This window comes from Pezoporus occidentalis, unplaced genomic scaffold (genome assembly GCF_034315485.1).
Source record: "Pezoporus occidentalis ecotype Australia unplaced genomic scaffold, CSIRO_AGI_Poc_V1 ctg213, whole genome shotgun sequence".
NCBI classification, from domain to species: Eukaryota; Metazoa; Chordata; class Aves; order Psittaciformes; family Psittacidae; genus Pezoporus; species Pezoporus occidentalis.
The window spans coordinates 1548504-1567453 of NW_026913997.1; the positions used below are offsets into that span (position 1 = coordinate 1548504).

Consider the following 18950-nt stretch of genomic DNA (forward strand, 5'->3'; position numbering starts at 1 on the left):
ACCTCTGGCTGAGGCTGAGGTAATCTGCCACTGCTGCATCCATCAGAACCCCAAGAGATATGCTCCTCAAATCCCATCATTGCATTGCCCTGTAGTTCCCCTATGTGTTTTGCTTTTGAAATTGCAGGTTCCTACTCTCCCTGCAGCTATATCAGTTGAAATCACATTCCCTTTGTCAGAGAGCCTTCAGCACTCTTTGCTGTCTCCTTTCTTGCAGTAAGGCAAGAAACAGCAGAGCAATGTACAGATTCCTCCCTGCCTCCCAATTCCTCTGTTTCTCCTTCCCTGAAATCAGGGCTACTTGGAGCTAACAACCTCACCCATGAAGACACAAACAGCATTGTCTACATTTTTCAGCATCTCCCCCATACACCATCACGTGTTGTCGGGCAGCCTTCTTGTGCAAGTGCGTTTCCCTTTTGAATACAGGACTCTGTGTGGCCCAGAGAAAGCCTCCTCCACAACAGCAGCAGCAAGACTGCCTTCCTTTCTCCTGTGTGCGTTTTAGCTGAGAGTTTTACCAGACTGCACAAGCAAAACATTGCAGAAGTCATCTCTAAAGGAGAAACTGAGCTCAAGAGGATGGGGGTTGTGTTGGAGGGCCTTTTTTTAAGGAGCTGTAGCTGGGTAATTGTCCAAGACAGACTGGCTTGTTGACTCTCTCACAGCAAAAGGCACAGGGCTGTTTAATTGATTTTAGCCTGTAACTAAACATATACTTCTTTCAATATAATGAACAGCGATGCTACAATAGTGCTCTCCTAATGTAAATTGATCCATTACAGATGAGTGTTTAGATCAATGTGTGATGTCCTGATTGGAAATAAAACTGTTTGCTCAAGATCGCTATAAAGACAACGGGCACTGATAGATGATATTTATGTGACAAGGAATGGCTCTTAAAAAGGAGATTGCCAAGACCATGTCCATCAATTATGAAACCAACATTCACCCAGCAGATACGCACACATTTGTAAAGACAAGAAAGAAGAAAAGATCCCAAAGCCTTTGATGTAAAATACACAAGAAACTGGAATGGCAGAGTCTTGTCGAAAGCTGAGATAGCTTCATGGCTGCACACGGTGACAGCGTAAGTCAGACAGAGGAGCAAGAGCACTCACTAAAATCTCATAGGATGAGTCTCTGTGGCTTTACACGGATGGGAGACCTGAAGGAACCCCTGAAGCCTTGTGAGTTTGTAGCAGCTGAAAGACTTCCCAGGTCTTTCATTTCCAGGGCTGCCTTGGGGCAGCACCACACGTCCCAGTTCAGCATTCAGGGGACTGTAAAAGGTAAAACTCTTAATGGAAGAGGGCCACGTACAGCCCCTCCCTCTTTGTGGTGGGGACTGTGCCCAGCCAGGGTAAAGCTGCAGTCTCTGCAGGCTGGTGCAGGTGGGCTCACCTCCCTCAGACCCTTGGTGCTGCTCACTTTCCAGTGTGGAACACACCGTCAGCCCCAGGCACATGGGCACGGGTGACTGCAGCAGCCTGGGTAGGGGAGTGAGCACCCGTGGCCTTGTAGGACTGAATGACACCGTTTATCTAGCCGCACTACACTGGGGTTTGTTCCAGACAATTGCACCATGGTTTGCGCCCTATATGCTCACAACCCATGTTCTGTCATCTCGGTGCATTTAAAGTTGATGACTCCAGTTACCTTCCAAGTCAGCTGTGATTAACACATGTGCTTCTCTCCATGGTAGCTGTTACTTGTGGTCTTTTATTACCTTACTTGCATGGGGCATTTTTGTTTTCTCCTTTGTGTTTTCTAAGAGCTGCAGTATGGCTTGCCTTTGTGCTGGATTGTGTCCCAGCCATTCATTCCTGGGGCAGCTGCAAGCACTTCTTTTTCTTCTAGGGATGAGCTTCTCCTTTGAAGCACTCTGCCGGAGCCCCGTCCTGGCACTTGGTGGGACAGTGCTGTGTCTGTGCCACCACACGGGGCCTGGCGCCCTCGTGCCGGGCCGATCCCCAGCTCCGCAGGCAGGAAACCTGGTCAGGGCAGGGTGGACCTGCCCTGTCAGTGGCGGTGCTGGGGGGTCCCAGCAGCATGGGCTCCATGGGTGATTGACACAATCAATATGGGCACCAGGGCCTGCCGCCACAGACACCACCACACCACCTCACAAGCAAGCTCGCTCTGCCCACCCTGGCTCTTCCTCATCCCATTGGCTGGGGCACCAGCAGCTCCGCTCCTGATTGGCTGTGCCTGTGGTCTGTCACCACACTGGGGCAGCAGGTATGGGGGAAGGTGTGGGGTGCAGGTGCGCTTGGCCAGATGAGGTGTCAGACCATCAGGCTGCAGGCAGCTCTCCCCTTGCTCCAGCCGGGGCTCTGGGAAGCCTTCTGTTGTCTTTAAATGGCTTCGGTGCAAGAGTGGGAACATGTGGGCAGCCCCGGTGCCAGAGCTGGGTGGACCTGCTGAGATGTGAGGAGCCACCGGTTGCCTGAGGACTGGCGGTGTTCAAGGCCAGGTAGGACAGAGCCTTGGGTGACATGGTTCAGTGTGAGGTGTCCCTGCCCGTGGCAGGGGGGTTGGAACTAGGTGATCTTAAGGTCCTTTCCAACCCTAACTATTCTGTGACTGCGGTGATGGGTAGGACGGCACACTCAGGGCCTGGAGCCTTGCACTAGCTGGGCAAGTGCTGGAAACAGCAGGCTTGCCTCTCATTTCAGTACCAGCCAGCCACAGATGGCCGTGATGGGACAGGGCTGAGCTGGCTTGGTGCGGTGGCACTCAGCTTGCAGGAGGTGTAATTGCTGTCTGTGAATGGACTGGGTGATGGGTGGCCAGAGGTCAGGAGGGGACGCTGGGTGGGGGAAACTAAATGAAAGGACAATGTTGACACAGAACAAATGATGCTAAATGGTCTGTGAAAACAGATCCATTAAGGAAATGATATTCTGCAACAGCAGAATAATACAAATTTAAATACAAATAGAGGAGGAAAATAGCCTTTAAATACAAACAGAGGAAACTTGTGAAACTGGTGGCTGAACCTCCTGGTGAAGGATTGCATTTGCTGGTCATGTCCTACTCCGCTGTCCTTGCAAGAGTCCCCTTCATGTCAGTCTGCTGTGTCTGTCCTCCCCTGAGATGTAATACATACCAAACACTTCTTCTGGCCAGCTCTGATAATAAATAGCTGAGAATGTGTGGCGTGTAGCATATACTTTCATCACATGGTAAAGAGGGACTAAGGCTGTGTGAGCAAGGAACAGTCTGTTAGGGCAAGAAGGAGCTGGTCCCTCTACTCTCAAAGCCAAGGGCATGAGCTCCTACTGATCTGAATAGACTTGGGACATGGAGGGGTCACCTCTCATGTCAGTTTGTGAGGAAAGTGTTCAGGGACATTGTGGTGGTTGTTGCTGCTTAGGCACTGCCACTCATGCTCAGGTTGTTCAGATATTGCAACCCAGGAGCAGGCTTCCTGAGGATGTGACAGAGCAGCTCTGTTGCTCTCAGCACCATGCCAGCTTATGCAGCTTTGAATGGTGTTCCTCCAGCATCCTCTGTCTCCCACCTCCATCTGTATAAAAGAAAAGCACAGTGGACAAAATGGCTCAGCTGTGTTTTGGGTGTTGAGGAGGGCACGACATTACCTCCAACACTGTTTCATGCTACCTTAACAGCTCTACAGTGCACAGAGGAGTGTGGTATGAAACAGATGAGTACTGCATTAGAAAATAGCTTTTCTGGGAGCAGTTGCCCTTTAGGGCAATGCTAGCAGTTAATTTTGTACTTCACAGTCCTACCACAGCATGAAGCACATCCATTCAAACATCAGCTCTATAGCTCTGCAGAACATGGGTTAAGAAACAGGCAGGCACAGGCCTGTTGGTGACACCTCAACAAGACCAAGACTGATGTCTTCCTCTGCAGGGGCACAGACAGGGGCTATAATATTTCTGTAGATCTTCTTGTCTCAGAAGGGTTTTGTTCCATTCACGTGCAGTTACTCTGTGTTTGGCCGGCACTTTCCACCCGGAAGGAAATCAGTCCCTCAGAAAGCCCTCGGTTGTGCCTGGAGTCACTCAGGAAATATTGGCCAGTGGCACATTCAGCCTGGTGCTGTAATGAGAGCAGGTCTGGAAACCTCCCCATGCCTACAGCATGGAGCCCTCAGAGCCGCCCACTGTGCGTACTCATCCTTGGTCTCACTTCAGTAGTGAGCAGTGATCAGGTTTATTCTCCCTGCCTGTTGCTCTCTTCGCTGCAGCTCTCACCAGCAAAGGAGCTGACCTGGGTCTCAGCCAGGTAAACTCCTAGAAGGGGGGACGCATGCCAGGTCCTGGCAATGCCAGAGGCACGAAACACTTCCAAACACTGCCCCAGAACTACAAAATCTCCCTCTATTACTCTTGCTCGAGTGCCAAATCAATGCATGAGACAAAGGAGAAATTATCTTCTCTGATCTTCCCTTGCCGGTATCTTTCCTGTGTCTGGATCTCAGAGCCACCTTACAGAGCAAAACCATCTGTTTTACTTCAGTAGAGCTCTGATTTCTGTTTGAAGGCACCTGACCTATCTCTCAGGCTGAAGATTATACTGATTATACTGATCTATACTGATCCAGGTATGAGATGCAATGAAAAGCTACAGTTCTGTATGTATTCTGCAGATATGCAGAATAAAACGATGTAAATTAAAGAGTGACAGGTAGTACCTGTGCGTTTTCAAGGTTCACAAGCAGCAAACAGCCTTTTTATTAAAAAGCTTCTCTTCCTGCCATTATCTTGGTGCACTCTCAAGGGCAGTACAGAGGGGAATTCTGTTGCTAGCCAAAGCAGGTTTTTCCTTGAAATGGCCACCATCAGCTCCAATTCAAGATCAGAACAGCTACTTCAGAGGGAAAACCCATCCACCAGTACCTGGAACTTTCACTCAGAAGAAAAAAGCCTAACAAAACACAAAACCAGGAAGGGAAAGCCAAACAAATCCCCTTAGACTATGGTACAGATTTAGCAGAGGAGAAACCACCATTCAAACAAACTACTGAAGGCAACAGTAGATTTTTCCATCTCCTGAGGTCTTCAAATCAAGACCAGATCCCTCTGAAGGGTAAATTACACCACTCCTCTTAGCAGGAACGGGATGTAGCTCCTGACACACGAGTGCAGGACAGCGGGGATGACTCTCGCCTTAAACAGGCACTGCCTTGCAGGCCAGGCCGCGATTCCAGGGCTGAGGCATGGTGTGCCTGTTGTGTGCATGGGACCCCCGGCAGAGGTGAGCTGCTCGGCAGAAGGGCAGCCTGTCACACAGCCAGACCGCCAGGGGAACAGCAGCACAGCTCAGGAGCTTGAGGGGTGTCTGAGCCTTGCCTTGCCTCCCACCAGCCTTCTTCGCCCCCCTCCCCGCTCCAGTGGCGCACACCCGCCAGTCGAGCAAGACTAATAGAAGCACTTGGCTATCAGCAACCGAAAACTGGGAAGGAGGGGAAAGCCTGCAGGAATCTGCGCTCGAGGCGCTGCTGTCTCTCCCTCACCCCTCTCATCGTTTTGCCTGAGGTGGGGCTGACTCACCCGCAGCACGCTCCCCGGCTGGCAAGCTCCCCACCGCCTGCACCGCAGCCAAGGAGTGAGCACACAGGTTTCCTGCCATCGCAGTGAGATGGGGCTTTCACACTCCTGAACTGTCTGTATATGAGCAAGAAGGGGATCTTGGCAGGGATGCCAGAGCCACCTCCTTCCATCCTTGCTTCCGTGAACTTTTCCAAAGGTTTCAAGGGTGGCCTGCATTTGCTGTTCCCTGTTGGCTTTGTCACATTGCCTGCTCCCCAAGCCTCAGGCTGCCAGCACATCTCTCCCCTGGATGACTTAGCTCGTGTTATTTTGTGTTAAAACCGGTATGATTTTTTAATGGCTATAAATAAGTTAAAACTGCATCTTTAATTAATCACTGCACTTTATATTGTAAGTGGAGATTTTTCGTAATGACTCGTTTATGATTTTAAGGCGCCATTTGCTCACTGTCAAATGTATCCCTCCATGTTTATCCCTTTTATCCCTCCCTGTTTAACAGATTCAGGGTGGAAACAAAATTTCATCAATAAAGGATTCTAATCCATTTAGTCCAGAGCAACTAATTGGTTACTAAGTAAGTGGGAAGGGATTGAGTGGATACTTTTATCTAAGCAACAATGAACTTTAGGCAATAGACAGTATGTTCATAAACCCATTTTAAACTAATCTTAAAATGTTTATTTTTCACTCATGAGGGTTTGAAATTGGAAATACGTATGTCTGGATGACTAGAACATGAACAACAAATAGGAGCAGCAGTATGTAAAGTATAGAGGAGTAGAAGCATTAATAGAAATATTTCTGCTATAGCAGCTACTAAATTATATTTTTTTATGGTTTGGAAGAAGAACCCGTATGTTTATAGGATTCCCCCCCCATTAAAATATGTGTGTGTTTTTCCCTAGATATTGTTTAGCTATACACACACACACAGAGTGCATGTATAAAACTATCAGTGAAGTGAGAGCTGTTTCTCCTTTTGTTTCTTGTCCCACTGGCAGGCGGCAAAGGACACCCAATCCAGCACCGTCAGCATCTTCACAGCATCTGCCCTGTGCAGTTCAAAGGCCAGTTCATGCCCTCTGAGAGAGACCGCGGAGCCCCAGCCTGGCCTGCCTGCCTCACGCATCGGGACTGTGCCTGCTGTTGAGAGCAGAAGCAGCTCACTAGCACCAGGCTGTTGCGAGTTACAGCACATTGTGAGTCACAGCAGCTCACCAACGCGTTGTGAGTTACAGCCCTTTCCTGACACTAAGGCTGCACCTCTGGCCTGGAGATGGTTTGTTCTATTTGCCTGCACCAGCCCCCTCAGCAGGGGCACAGGCAGCCCAGGGCCCCCTCAGAGATCAGTGCAGGGAGAGCAGCTGTGCACCCACCGAACAGCAGTCAACCAAACACTGCCGTGCACAGCTTCCAGGTGCCCTCACTGGCTGTTCAGGTATTCCCTGAGCAGTCAGAAAGACACTTGTTTTCACTTGGTCTCGGATTATATTCAAGTGACAAGCAGGTGGCTGGATATCCGAAGATGTGTTTTTTACTCAAGGATGCAAATAAGCCACAAAAAGAACTACTGAATAGGAAACTAGAGAAAAAAATAATAAATGCTTTTAAAAACTGCTCTACCTCAATTCCTAGACAACTCAAGTCTGATGTGCGGTATACGATCTGTCAGCTAGGATTGAATCCAGGCACTCACCACTTTGTTAGCTTAAGAATTTTGAGCAATTTTTTCCATTTATCTGTATTCTCCCCCAAATCATTTCGCACATTTCTCAGATACATCAATCCTTCCGGCATTCCTCTAGACACTCAGTAGGATGCCCTGCTATAAATATAATAAAGCCTTTTATTATGTCCATTAACCATGGACATGTGTGCTCCAAAAGTTTCCTGACACGCAGTCATTTGTGGCTTTTTAATTATAAACAGGAAAAAAATCCAGCAAAAGAAGACAGCAGGCTGGAAGCGGATCTCCATGTGTGAGTTTTGAGTGTGTTCTCCGAAGGGCTGACGGCACCCACTCCCTCCTCCTCATCCCTTCGGAGACTGCCTGTGAACACACGTGTCCACAGCCAGTGACACAACAGGTCAGCTGTGCTGACCCCAGGGGGCTCCTGCAGGTTTACAGTAACACCTATTAATTTATTTGTTGATATGCAGGTACAGCCCCTTCATTTTGCAGACCTTCTTCCACTCGGATTCAGCAGAAAAGAAAAAAGGCCCAGTAAATTACTTGACAAATTAAGTCATATTTATTGAATGCCTTTTATTTCAACAACCAAAAAATTCTAACAGCCTAACAATGCACATAAGTTAAAAATTAATTATCACTTAGTGATAACAAAGATAAAGTTGATTTACATGGAAAAAAGAACATTTACAATATGTTAATCCTTATTCACATTGTTGATACCGCAATAAAACACAATTTGTTTTTTTCTTTTTTTACTTTTTATTTCACAAAAAAAGGCGGAAAATTGTGCTTTGTTAAGAGGCACTACAAGAAAAGTTTCTTTCTCCAAATAGATATTATATGATGGATATTGAATAAATAGACATATATGCATTGTAATTCGCAAAGTTCTGGCAAGACCACAGGCTAAAATGCCCACAGATTCACTTAGAACCACTGCAAAATTGGCAGTGAAATTAAAAATAAAAAGGCAAGACTCAGCATTGAAAAAATACCTAATAAAATTTTTGGTTGAAGTGTAAAAGATACCAAATGTTGATGCCATCATCGGATGAACAACCTTACGGAGTGTGGCAAAATTCAGTTTCCTTTCAAATGTATGGAGTGATTTCAGCTACAGGATAAGACGACAGTTTTGAAAGAGTAGCTCTGAGAGAAACATAAAGCAGCAACCATCGAAATTCTGATTAAAGCTGCAGCATACTACAGAAATAAAGGATGAAGAGCAAAAGGGGCATTAAGTAAGCAACCCACCATCATTTTGCAAAGTTATATGAAATTTATGCAGAGATACTCATATGTTTCAAACATTAGTTCTGAAAAAATCCGTAAAAACTCCAGAGGTTACTGATCAGCTAGAATTAGCTTGTATTGCAACGTCTTCTCCCTGTATATTGTCTGTTCTGAGGAAGTATCTACACGTAGAGGTTCGGTTTTCATTTTTAACTCCTACCTTTTATACCTTTCAAATATATAAATAGTATTAACAGTTATATTACATTGCCTGGTGTAGTAAACAGAAAAGTAACTTTCAAAGTGATATTGCATGAGGTCTTTGTCAAGGTTACACAAAAAGCCCATATGAAAAAAGAAAGGAAAAAACCCCAAAGCCTTGTTGGTGCGATTATGACTGCAGTTTGAACAGGCGTCTGAAATCAATCCAGCTGCACGAGTAGCAAAGGTGAGGTCTTGTCTCGGAAATCATTGCACAGAAGTGGAAACGAAATGCTACTTGGTGTCTCTTTCGACATGATGCCTCAGAACTGGTGGATGCTATAGGAGACTGCAGCTTTAGTGCTCATGCCACTGAAGAGTCAGTCGGTATTAGCTCTGCTTTATGTAACATAGCTGCCAGCTAGGCTGCTGCAAAACCCTTCGGCAGGAGGTGGATGGGTGCAAAGGGCCCCCTGTAGCAGGGAGCCCGGGGCACCGAGTCCTGGGGTGGGCTGCAGGCGGGGGACCCGCGGCTGAAAACACTTCATTTCACTGGCACAAAACGCGTGACACGGAGGAAGCCCGGCTAAACTGGGCACACGGGGAGGGAGGGCTGGCGAGAAGGGCGAGCGGGAAGTCAGCAGCACAAACCCGCGGTCTGTCAGCAATTTACCAGGACAGGGTGGCTGGGATTGTGGCGTTTTGTGTCCTGATGTAACTTTACGCTTGTGTGAGTGTGTTTCACCTCAGTATAAACAAAAAGCAACAACAAGAAGGAAGCTCATACATTTTAAGATCTGAAACAGAGAACAGGTAAATAAAATCCACAGTAAAATGTGGTTCATAGTATGAATTCCGTACATCAAATCTCAACATGTTATCTTTCTTCTCTTCCGATAAAGACCTCGTTAACAGACAAGTCTGCTATGCACTGAATTTCAGGTTTAGTCATTCTGAATCCCATGAAAATTCATCTGTTCGCTATGGAAAGGACTGTCTGGAGAGTGGAACATGCTGTATCCTTTTAAGTGTGCATTGTGTTCAAAGTACTTTAACTTACTAGTTTTCTTTTTAAGGTGCCCTGATTTGTTTTTCCATTTTCTCTCTTTTTTTTTCCTCTTTTTTTTTTTTTGGCAGTGTTGATTTACATCTTTAAATACATACCTCAAAAATTACCCATCAGGTTGCCAGATAGGAAGCCATATAATAATGAAAAAAAAAAGAAATCAGGGATAAACATAGAAAATAAATAGGAATTCAAAAATAGTCACCACACCCTGAGAGCAGGTGGCAGTTTATCAAAAGCCAAAGCAACTCATTGTGAAGTGGTTTTAATACATAAACAAGCCTCATCTTTAAAGAACTCATTTCATAGTCTATACTTTTGGGTTGCAAAGTTCCGTCCCATGCAATTTTAATATATATATATTTTATGTAAATATATATATATACACACAGAGTTGTAAATTTTCCTTCATTGATTTCATAGGACTTTTTCTTCCCATTTACTTGCTAGATGTCCCTTTCATAAGTGCAAGATTAATGAAGGCATAATCCTATGTGATTACAATGATTACTTCAGTCAAATGTAGGAAGTGTAACACTCGAGTGTCTGTGTCAAGGCGCTGTCTGATCGGGCAATGCTGAATTCATTCGGTTTGCACATGGATCATGCGCAACAGGAACAAACAAAAAGTAAAAAGAGAAAAAAAATAGAAATAAAACCAGAAAATCCTTGGATCAATGTATTGCTTTCTGCACTCCTGTCTCACATTATCTCTGGTCGATGTCCGCTGGAGCTGCCTTGCTTTTGTCGGGGTTCTCCTCCTCGGGCTCTACTTTGTACATTTCCTCAGAGCCCTCCTCACTGTCGTTCTCCTCCGACTCCGTCAGCAGCTCCTCATCCTTGTACTCTGCCACGTCAACCACCGTTCCCAAATGCTCTTTTAGCTTCCCGTGGTGCTTTACATGGTAACGTTGGTTCTGGAAGAATTTGATAATGGTGTGTTTGGGGAGATCCAGCTGAGCAGAGAGGGTGTGGATGGCTTCCTGATCAGGGTAGAGACCCACATCGTGGATAAAGCTTTGAAGGATACCAAGAGCTTCCAAGGAGATCTTGGTACGGGATCTTGGCTTTTTGGCACAACTGTCCTCAGCAGGTGGAGGAGGAGCCTCTTCTCTAGGTGGGGAATTCTCCTTCGCAGGCTGGGACTGCTGTCTGTGCAGCACCTACAAGATCAAACAGACACAGACTTCACATACATGCTGACCCCCTCGGTGCCTGAGATGAGGGCACTTGCATAGGTCTCTACTTGCACAGGGTCTACTTTGTTTTGGTGAAGAAAAGTACAAATTAATATTCATTTACCACTGCCTTTCTCACCTGTAAGACAGCTGCACCAGTGAAGGAGAAAGTGATGCTAAATGCAAACAATATAAAATAGATACAAACCCACAAATAAATAAGAAATACAAAATCCAAGTAATAAAAGGAAATATAAAATAGACAAAATAAAAATGAAGTCAAAAGGTAGTACCGTCTCATGGTCACGATGACTGGCCAGTTGTTCTCAGACAAGTCACTCTCTGGCTTTGCTTCTTTCCCCCCCCCTCCTTGTTTCCTCACATCCTTTTAAGCTACAGACTCACCTTTTCTACTGGATGCCAAGTACCACAAAGGCCCAGACACACGTGGGGCTGTCAGGTGCTACTTTATCATAAATAATGATTTGGCATTGAAATCCATCACAGCTGCTTTATGGAAGAAAAAAATGAATAATAGAAGTGCAGAGATTTGTTAAGATTTCCCTTCTATGAAAAGTGACATCGCAGCCAGTTCAGTTGCTTCACAGAGCTGGCTTTAATGTGTCTCCTGAACAGACTTCTCTGTATTACATCTGTCTGAACTTCACTAGTTGAGAAGATCTGAGTTCAAATAATTATAACCCCCCATTCTGAAAAACCCTCTGGGCAAACACACTTTTCAGTCTCACAACAGATTTTCACCAGCAGAATCTCCTTTTCGGCAAGTTTAAAGAAAAGCATATGTAGCTCTTTATCTTCCTAACAGCCACTTAAAATGACTAAGAAAGGGCTTGTGCAGCCCTTATTCCAAGGGAAAAACACCTGATCTGAATTGTTAGAAATACAGAGGAGCTCCATATGCTTTCTTTAAAACCAAATCTATACAGGAGAGATTAGCAGCAAAAAATCCCCTACAGGATTGCAGGCTGTATTTGCCCAGAGGTTTCTTCAGATGCAGAGAAATAATTATTAGAACTCAACACTACAGAGCTAACAAAATCAATATGGATAAATATTTCCTTCCACAAATAAGAGGGAATTCTGGCTCTTCACCCACAAAGAAAACATCTTTGCTGCAAACTGTAACATCCAGGAAATCAACCCTACATTAAAGAGCTTTAAAGGGAAAAAAAAATCAGGATAAACAATGGAGATGTGCTGAGAACTTGCACTGAATTTTACACATGTAGCGAGCCCCAGTAAAACTCTATGTTGCTATTACTGCAAGAGGGAAGTTCACTGTGCAACACCAGCCTGTTACGCAAATAAAACGGCTCTGTTCTGAAGAGCCCTCTGTTCATTTCCTTCATCAAGCGTTGCTGCCGCAGTCATTGATAACATCCGTGATCCCCGCTCACACTGTCTGAAAAGCACATCCAAGCGCACAGTCACTGCCCACCGCACACATGTGGCCAAAGAGCACAAGCTGGAGCAGACACTGTTAAAACGACCCGACCTGCAGCGTGGCCAAGGGATGGCCCTTCTGCTGCTGCTGCTGCACCGGGGGACAGGGGGCAGCACTCAGCTGGCCAAGAGGGGCTTCACCTCCATCTGCCGCTCAGCGGCAGGCACCGACGCAGGACCTGGCACCACGGCCCCAGTGGTACCTTGATGAGCAGAGGGTGTGCACGTGCAGACACACAACACACGTCCCACCGACCGCAGCACAAGTCACTGCAGCTGCCACAGAGCGATGCTTGTGACAGTGATGGAAGCACCTGAACAAGGAGGCAGCTTCCCAGCAGCTCCATGCTGTCATCTGGAACCAGGTGAGAGGCAGGGCTTGCCACGCTCCTGGCAAGAGCCGCTGATGGGCAGAAAGGCAGCAAATGTGTTTCAGTGCCAACAGATTCATTTTCCTCCCAAGCATGTAAATACTCAGGGTGTCACAGGAATGGACCAAGGAGCTGTGGGAAAGGAGAAGCTCAAATGGAAATGACAGATACTCTGGTTTGTGTTATCACATCTCTCAAAAAAGCATAATGTTCCAATGAACTGAATCGCTCAGATGCTCTTTGAGGATTGCTTTTTTGTCCATGGATTGTTTTCAAAGAGAAGGACTGACATCTCCAAGCAGAGGGTTACAGATGAGGGTCATATCCATCTCTACATCACCAAGGGAGCACTGAAAGCATCAGAGTTGGGATTGCTGACCACAGCCAAGGACCTAGCCCATGAATTTGTCACACAGCCCCTACCCAAATTATCTCCGCTGTTGTGCCCTCTGGTCCTGTCCCCTGACACTGTCGTGCCCGGAACAGCCAAAAAAAGAAAGAGAAAGGATTTAACACCACCAATAAACTCCCAGGGAATTTACACACAGCGTCATACGAAAAGCCTCAAGTAGCATTGCTAATCAGAAGCTGAATTCAAGTAGCAGCTAACAGAGATAGAAACGCATCCAGAAAGGGTGTGAATTACTCAGTTCATTCTTGTTGGAGTTGGAAGTGGGCTTTTTTTTCCCTTTTCAGTTGACAAATAGCATGAGAAACGATTCAGCTTGAAAAATGTTACAAGACTTCCAATCAAATATAATGATGAAAAAAATCCAACAATACAGAATCAGCAGCAGTAAAATGTTTAATTTGAAGGAGATGAAGAGATGCCTACAGCATCTATAAAGCAATCAACCAAAGAGAGGGCTGAGAGCGGGAGGGAAAGAATAATTTTACTTAACCCTTCCCTTTCTGGAGTGACCTCTCCATCCCCTCCAGAAAAGGGAATACATGACCCACGGTGATCAGTGTAGATACTAGGAAAAGGTTGTATTCTATTTCACTTCCACCATTATTTATGCCCTTAAATCTGCAGGCAAAATCTCCACTGGCTTCATGCACTGCTGTGCACACCCTGCCATAACACTTCGGGTTTTGGGTGAGTTCTGCCCTGTGTCTGTACTCCAAAGAGGGAAATCCCATTGATCTTCCATGATTAAACATAGGCTGCAGCACATTTTCCAGTGCAGATAAAACCCCCAAATGATGGTGTGGCCTACCATGAACCACCACCATGGTGGGCTTCAGAGAGAAGGGGTAAAAAAAACAGCCACGCTTGGCTTTCCTTTTCCCAAGAGAGCTGGTGCTGGGCTGGGAAAGGTGCACATCCCAACACAGGTGCACCGTGCTCCTCTTTTCCACTCCATTCTCCTTCTTCTGCGCCTTTCCTCACCACTCCCCAGTCACAGGTGGGGCAGCCTCCTCCTCCACCGCAGCCACCACCATCTGGAGCTGACTTCCTTTTCCCTCCCACCCTCCTCACTGACTCCCCATCTACTTCCAAACCGAATGTGAAGATACGGATTTCCTTCCATGCCCATAGGACTTATTTTCCCCATCCTTTCAAGAGATTTCATTTTTAAACTCCACAGGCATGGCTGTCCTCTCAGGGTTTCAGAACAGAGCAGCTTTGGAAGATGCTGCTTCATGAAGGTTCATTCAGGTAGACTTTGACCTCAGAGACAAACTCATTTTTCCAAACACATTAATCAGCCCTGGTACAGAACTTGTGAGTCAATGACTACGATGGAAGTTGACTTTAAAAGATAAAGTGACTGGTTTTAAATCACGCTGCACTGAAATACGATTTGAAGGCCACAATGAAAACCAGCTGGAAGCCATGTGTAAAATATAATAGTACATGCCTACAGGGAAGGAAGTGAGATATTGAATGATTAAGTTTAGGAGAGTATATAATGTAGTGTATCATTACGGGAGTGATCAGGATTACTTGTAATAAGCTAAGGGTTTGTGGTCTTTCTAAAATCCAAAGCCAAGAATTACTGGGGGGGAGGGATCACCACACTGCTTTACACGTATCCACTCCCCACGTCTCAGGATGCTCCCGCAGGAGAAACCTGACTTTGGCAGGCTGGGAGAGCTGTGTTCCCACAGAAAAGAGAGGTGAGTGAACCCTAACTGAACGATGAACGTCATTGTAATTGCAGTCTATGTCTGCACTGTATTTAATTTTGGCTGGATTCACTATCCCACTGATGTTTGTTTCCATTTCCACCCACTTTCTAGCTAGAACTAGACACGTGAAAATGGTGAGTTGCTAAGGGGAGCCAAGCAGAATGCTTGAGCGGGGTACACACACGGGCACCAACTGCAGCGAGGCACTGGCTGACAACATGCACCCTGTGCAATGCCACCTTTCATTGCCTGAACAACCATTGCAGTAGATTAGAAATAGGAACTGCATCTTTACACCAAAACCCCGAGCTCTTTTGTTTCATAGGGGAGTTCTGCTCTTCCCTTTGCAAACAGGATTAGTCATGTGAGCTCCCTTCCCACGGGTTTCGCTGAGATGATTAGGTGCCCCTTACTATGAGTAACACCAAAAATGTTTCGGTCTTGCAAGACAAGACTGCATTTGTCAGAGACTGCTCTTGTTGAACAGACACTGCCTTCCTCTGTGCACAGAGAGCGAGCATCAACAGGTACCTCAAGTGGCATGTGCTGGCCGGTACCAATTCTGATAACCCAAACCACAAGGAGGGAAGTTGAATGGATTGGCCTTCTCTTTGCCAGAGGAGGCTTAGATTGGATATTAGGAATCATTTCTTCATGGAAAGGGCTGTCAAGCACTGGAACACGGAAGGCTGTCCAGGGAAGTGGTTGAGTCACCACACCTGGAGGTATTTAAAAGACATGTAGACGTGGCACTTAGAGACATGGTTTAGTGGTGGACTTGCCAGTGTTAGACTAATGGTTGGACTTGGTGATCTTAAGGGTCTTTTCCAACCTAAACAGTTCTATGATTCTATTCTCCACTGTGTCAAGGGGTCACACCTTTTAGCTTTCCTTCACATTGCCCTCATGGCCAGCCATAATACTCCGTCACACCAACGGCTTTTATGCCAAAGAGAGCAAGTTTTTAGCCTGCTTAAGGAGCCCAAAATAGAAGCTTGGGAGAATGCACACACATTACAAAATGCAGCTTCAGAACGTGTGTTTGGTATATCTAACACTGACCATCTATTACATCCCTTATAAGCATTCAAGGCTAGCGAGCAGGATTTGCCAGCAATTTGTCACTCAATGCAAAGACAGATTCACTACGGACTTCAGTAAGGAAGCCCTCTGGAAAAGCTCCTTCCCAAGGACTAGCTGAAGTCAAAGGGAGGGTGCAGGACAAGCCTAAACAAAGTGTTCAGCTGCGTTTTACTGACACCTGTAGCTGGAATTTGCAATACTTCACCTTTGCAAGCCGAGAGCTCCTGGGCAGTGCCTACCTATCATGTAAGAGTTTACTTAAGAGGCAACTTCCATCACCTTGCCAAGAAATCTTGCACCTGGAAGGAGGCTCTGTCCCTCTTATCAGATCTTACAGGAACAATCCGTGGGAGATCACCTACTCACACAAACAGCCGCGCACTCCTTACCCCGGGTCTCTCTGGGCTGTGCAAGACAAGAATAAAGCAAGCTGCTGCCATAAACAGGCTTGCACCCTGACAGCCCCCCAGCCCGGGGCTCGCAGGGGTAAGAGCATTAATTAGACACAGTCGCTGTGCCAAGACACTTTACAGGTTTCCTAGGAATGTCTGTACAAGAAACTGTAGCAGAAGTTACAATTTGCACCTGTGTTCATTTCTTTCCTCTTAAAAATGCGGCTGTTGGAGCTCTTTTTTTCCCCCTTGCAAAAATACATTCCCTGGGTAAACACTGTAGCGCCTGTCGCAGCCCCAAATGAAGTATTTTCTTTGGGCTCATTCTCACAAGTGGTGATTTCACACCCTGACACCATAAAGCTGTGTTAAAGACTGCGGTTTAGCTCCCTTGCTTTTCTTGGATTATACAGTATCCTAAGGTCAAAACTCAGGAAAATCCAAAACTGTTATTAAAAAAGAAAAAGTATCTATGAAGTGATGACAAATTGCAGACTACAGGTGTTAGATTACATTCTGACTCCAGGCAGGTTTAATATACTTTAGTTTCCTTTTACAATTGCCCTTAGCAGGTACTGTTATCGGTAAGGGATTTAAGAAAAACTATGGTACTCAATAAAAGAAGACCGTGTCAAAAGAAATCAATATGAGCGTGCAAAATGGTAGGAAGTCTGACATGGATAAATATGTTCACTTTCATCTAACTTCAGTCTGAGCTTCTTTTAATTTCATAGCTCAAAATGCCAGCCACACATCCTGTGCATTTTCCAATGCAGCTTAGTAATTGCTTCACAAGGGTAAACACCATTATTAGAGATAATTATAATACATGTCTGTGATATGATGTGATATAACCCTAACCCCGTCTCGTGCAAACCAGACCAAATCAGCCAACCAGAGCTGGTGGCTACAACCTCTTGTAACCCAGCAGCCGTGGGTCATATTCAGCTGCAAAGACAAAGCAGTCACACAGTAAAAGAATCCCCCAGATGTTCAGACCTTTCCTGTCACCCTTCAACTGCTGCTGACCACCACTGGAGCCAGAATACTGGATCAGACAAACCCAGCATCCTAAACCCCTCAGCTCTGAGGTGCAAGTCACTCTCTGAGCCACACAGAAGGGGAGTCAAGAGAGAACTGCAAGGAGAGAAATGAGTTCCACAGGGAGCTCAAAGTCAAAGGCAAGTTTGGCTTCCAGGCTGGAATGTGAGCTGGTTGAAGTGCTTCATTTTAACATCTTTGGAGCACACTTGCCACATGCTTCCCTTTGTGTTACAGCGGTCGCCTTGCTTAAGGGCAGGAAATAGGCAGTGAACTGAAAACATGGCAAGACACTGAACAAACACCCAGTCTCTAAAACAGCAGCCCCGTCCTGCAACCCTTCTCCAGGACTAAACTGTCAAAAATAGTCACAAAGGTGACCAAAAAGACAACAGGAAGAAAAAAAAATCATCAAAAAATAACAAAACTTTCAGTAGTGCACTGCTTCTGCCATCCCGCATGAAGTGAGAAGCACAAGCATTAGCACAATGCAATTAATCTTGACTTGAAGGTGGGGGAAGGTGTCTCTCCCCCAGCGCACGCTGCTCCCATTAATGCTAACAGGAGCTTAGCATGCATCAAAGAGCAAATACACCACAGAACATTTTTAAGAGCTATCATCACTAGAGATAAAATATAAATTACAGCCTGATTACACTGTGCTGCCACGAGGCTGCATGTGCAGCATAGCCCACAGCGACAACTGGGCATGACCAGATAACTTCTGGACAGGTCTAAGGCCACTGTACCACATCCGTGCACAGGAGTATTTGCTTGCCTTTGCTTTGCTCCCGAGGAGCCGCGGCACTGCTGGCTGCACAGTTGTTTGAAGCATGTTAACGAATCAGCTTGACAAAGAGAAAAAAAAATCTCTGCCATCGCTTGACCACAGTCATGATCTTATTCTTCAGTAATGTGTGGTTTATTTCCCTTTCCTGATCTCTGCTAACAGACAGCACGTGCCTACACAATAGCCACTATTTTGTCTGTATAATGTTAAGTAAATCACAAAACTCTGACAATGCGGAGCAGTGTCCCGGTGTTTCCTGGGGTAACCGCTCTCCCTCGAACACTAACTCGACTCTTCCCACAAAAGCACAGGCCCAACTTTCATTGCTGTGCAAGTGCCTGAGAACTGGCTGATTTTATGGGGTAGCATAAATGAGCTCATGCTGATGAACGTTAGTGGATTAGCTCTGAATTTCCCATCTTTGGCTGGTTTAAGCCAGATTCCTAGGTTTACTGCACAGTGACTGTGGCCAGAAGAGGATGTCCCTTTCTCAAATACCTGGCTGCAGCCTGGGAGGGTTCTCAGCTGCTGTTCAGCCACAGGTGGAGCAGGCACATCCCTACTGTAAAATACCCAACGGGTCAGATTCATTCCAGCTTCTGCTGGCACAAACCAGGGTGCTGGTTATACAGGGAGGCTGAAGCAGGAAGTGTTGCACAACCCTGCTGCAGACTCTCTCCTGAAGGCATTGGTGATGGATGGCTCCATTGTCTGGGAATGGGGCATGGCCAGCACAGCTGGCATGGGGGCTGGCCTGCTGCATCCTCCAGCAGG

At 46.1% G+C, this 18950-nt stretch overlaps 1 protein-coding gene and 1 long non-coding RNA gene across 5 annotated transcripts in view; one reads left to right on the forward strand and one right to left on the reverse strand.

Moving 5' to 3' along the window:
- The first annotated feature begins 5423 nt into the window (after nt 1–5423).
- LOC134164206 (uncharacterized) lies at nt 5424–6728 on the forward strand. The gene is made up of 2 exons (XR_009965048.1): nt 5424–6290; nt 6530–6728. It is a non-coding gene; the product is annotated as an uncharacterized LOC134164206 (long non-coding RNA).
- Nucleotides 6729–7761: 1033 nt separating this feature from the next.
- The window catches only part of SATB2 (SATB homeobox 2), a 140216-nt gene continuing 129027 nt past the window's right edge, over nt 7762–18950 (reverse strand). For all 4 annotated transcript variants that reach the window (XM_062619731.1, XM_062619732.1, XM_062619730.1 and 1 more), the window contains one exon: nt 7762–10884. In XM_062619731.1, coding sequence (XP_062475715.1) covers nt 10429–10884 — 456 coding nt within the window. In that variant the 3' untranslated portion in view covers nt 7762–10428. The remainder of the gene's footprint in view (nt 10885–18950) is intronic.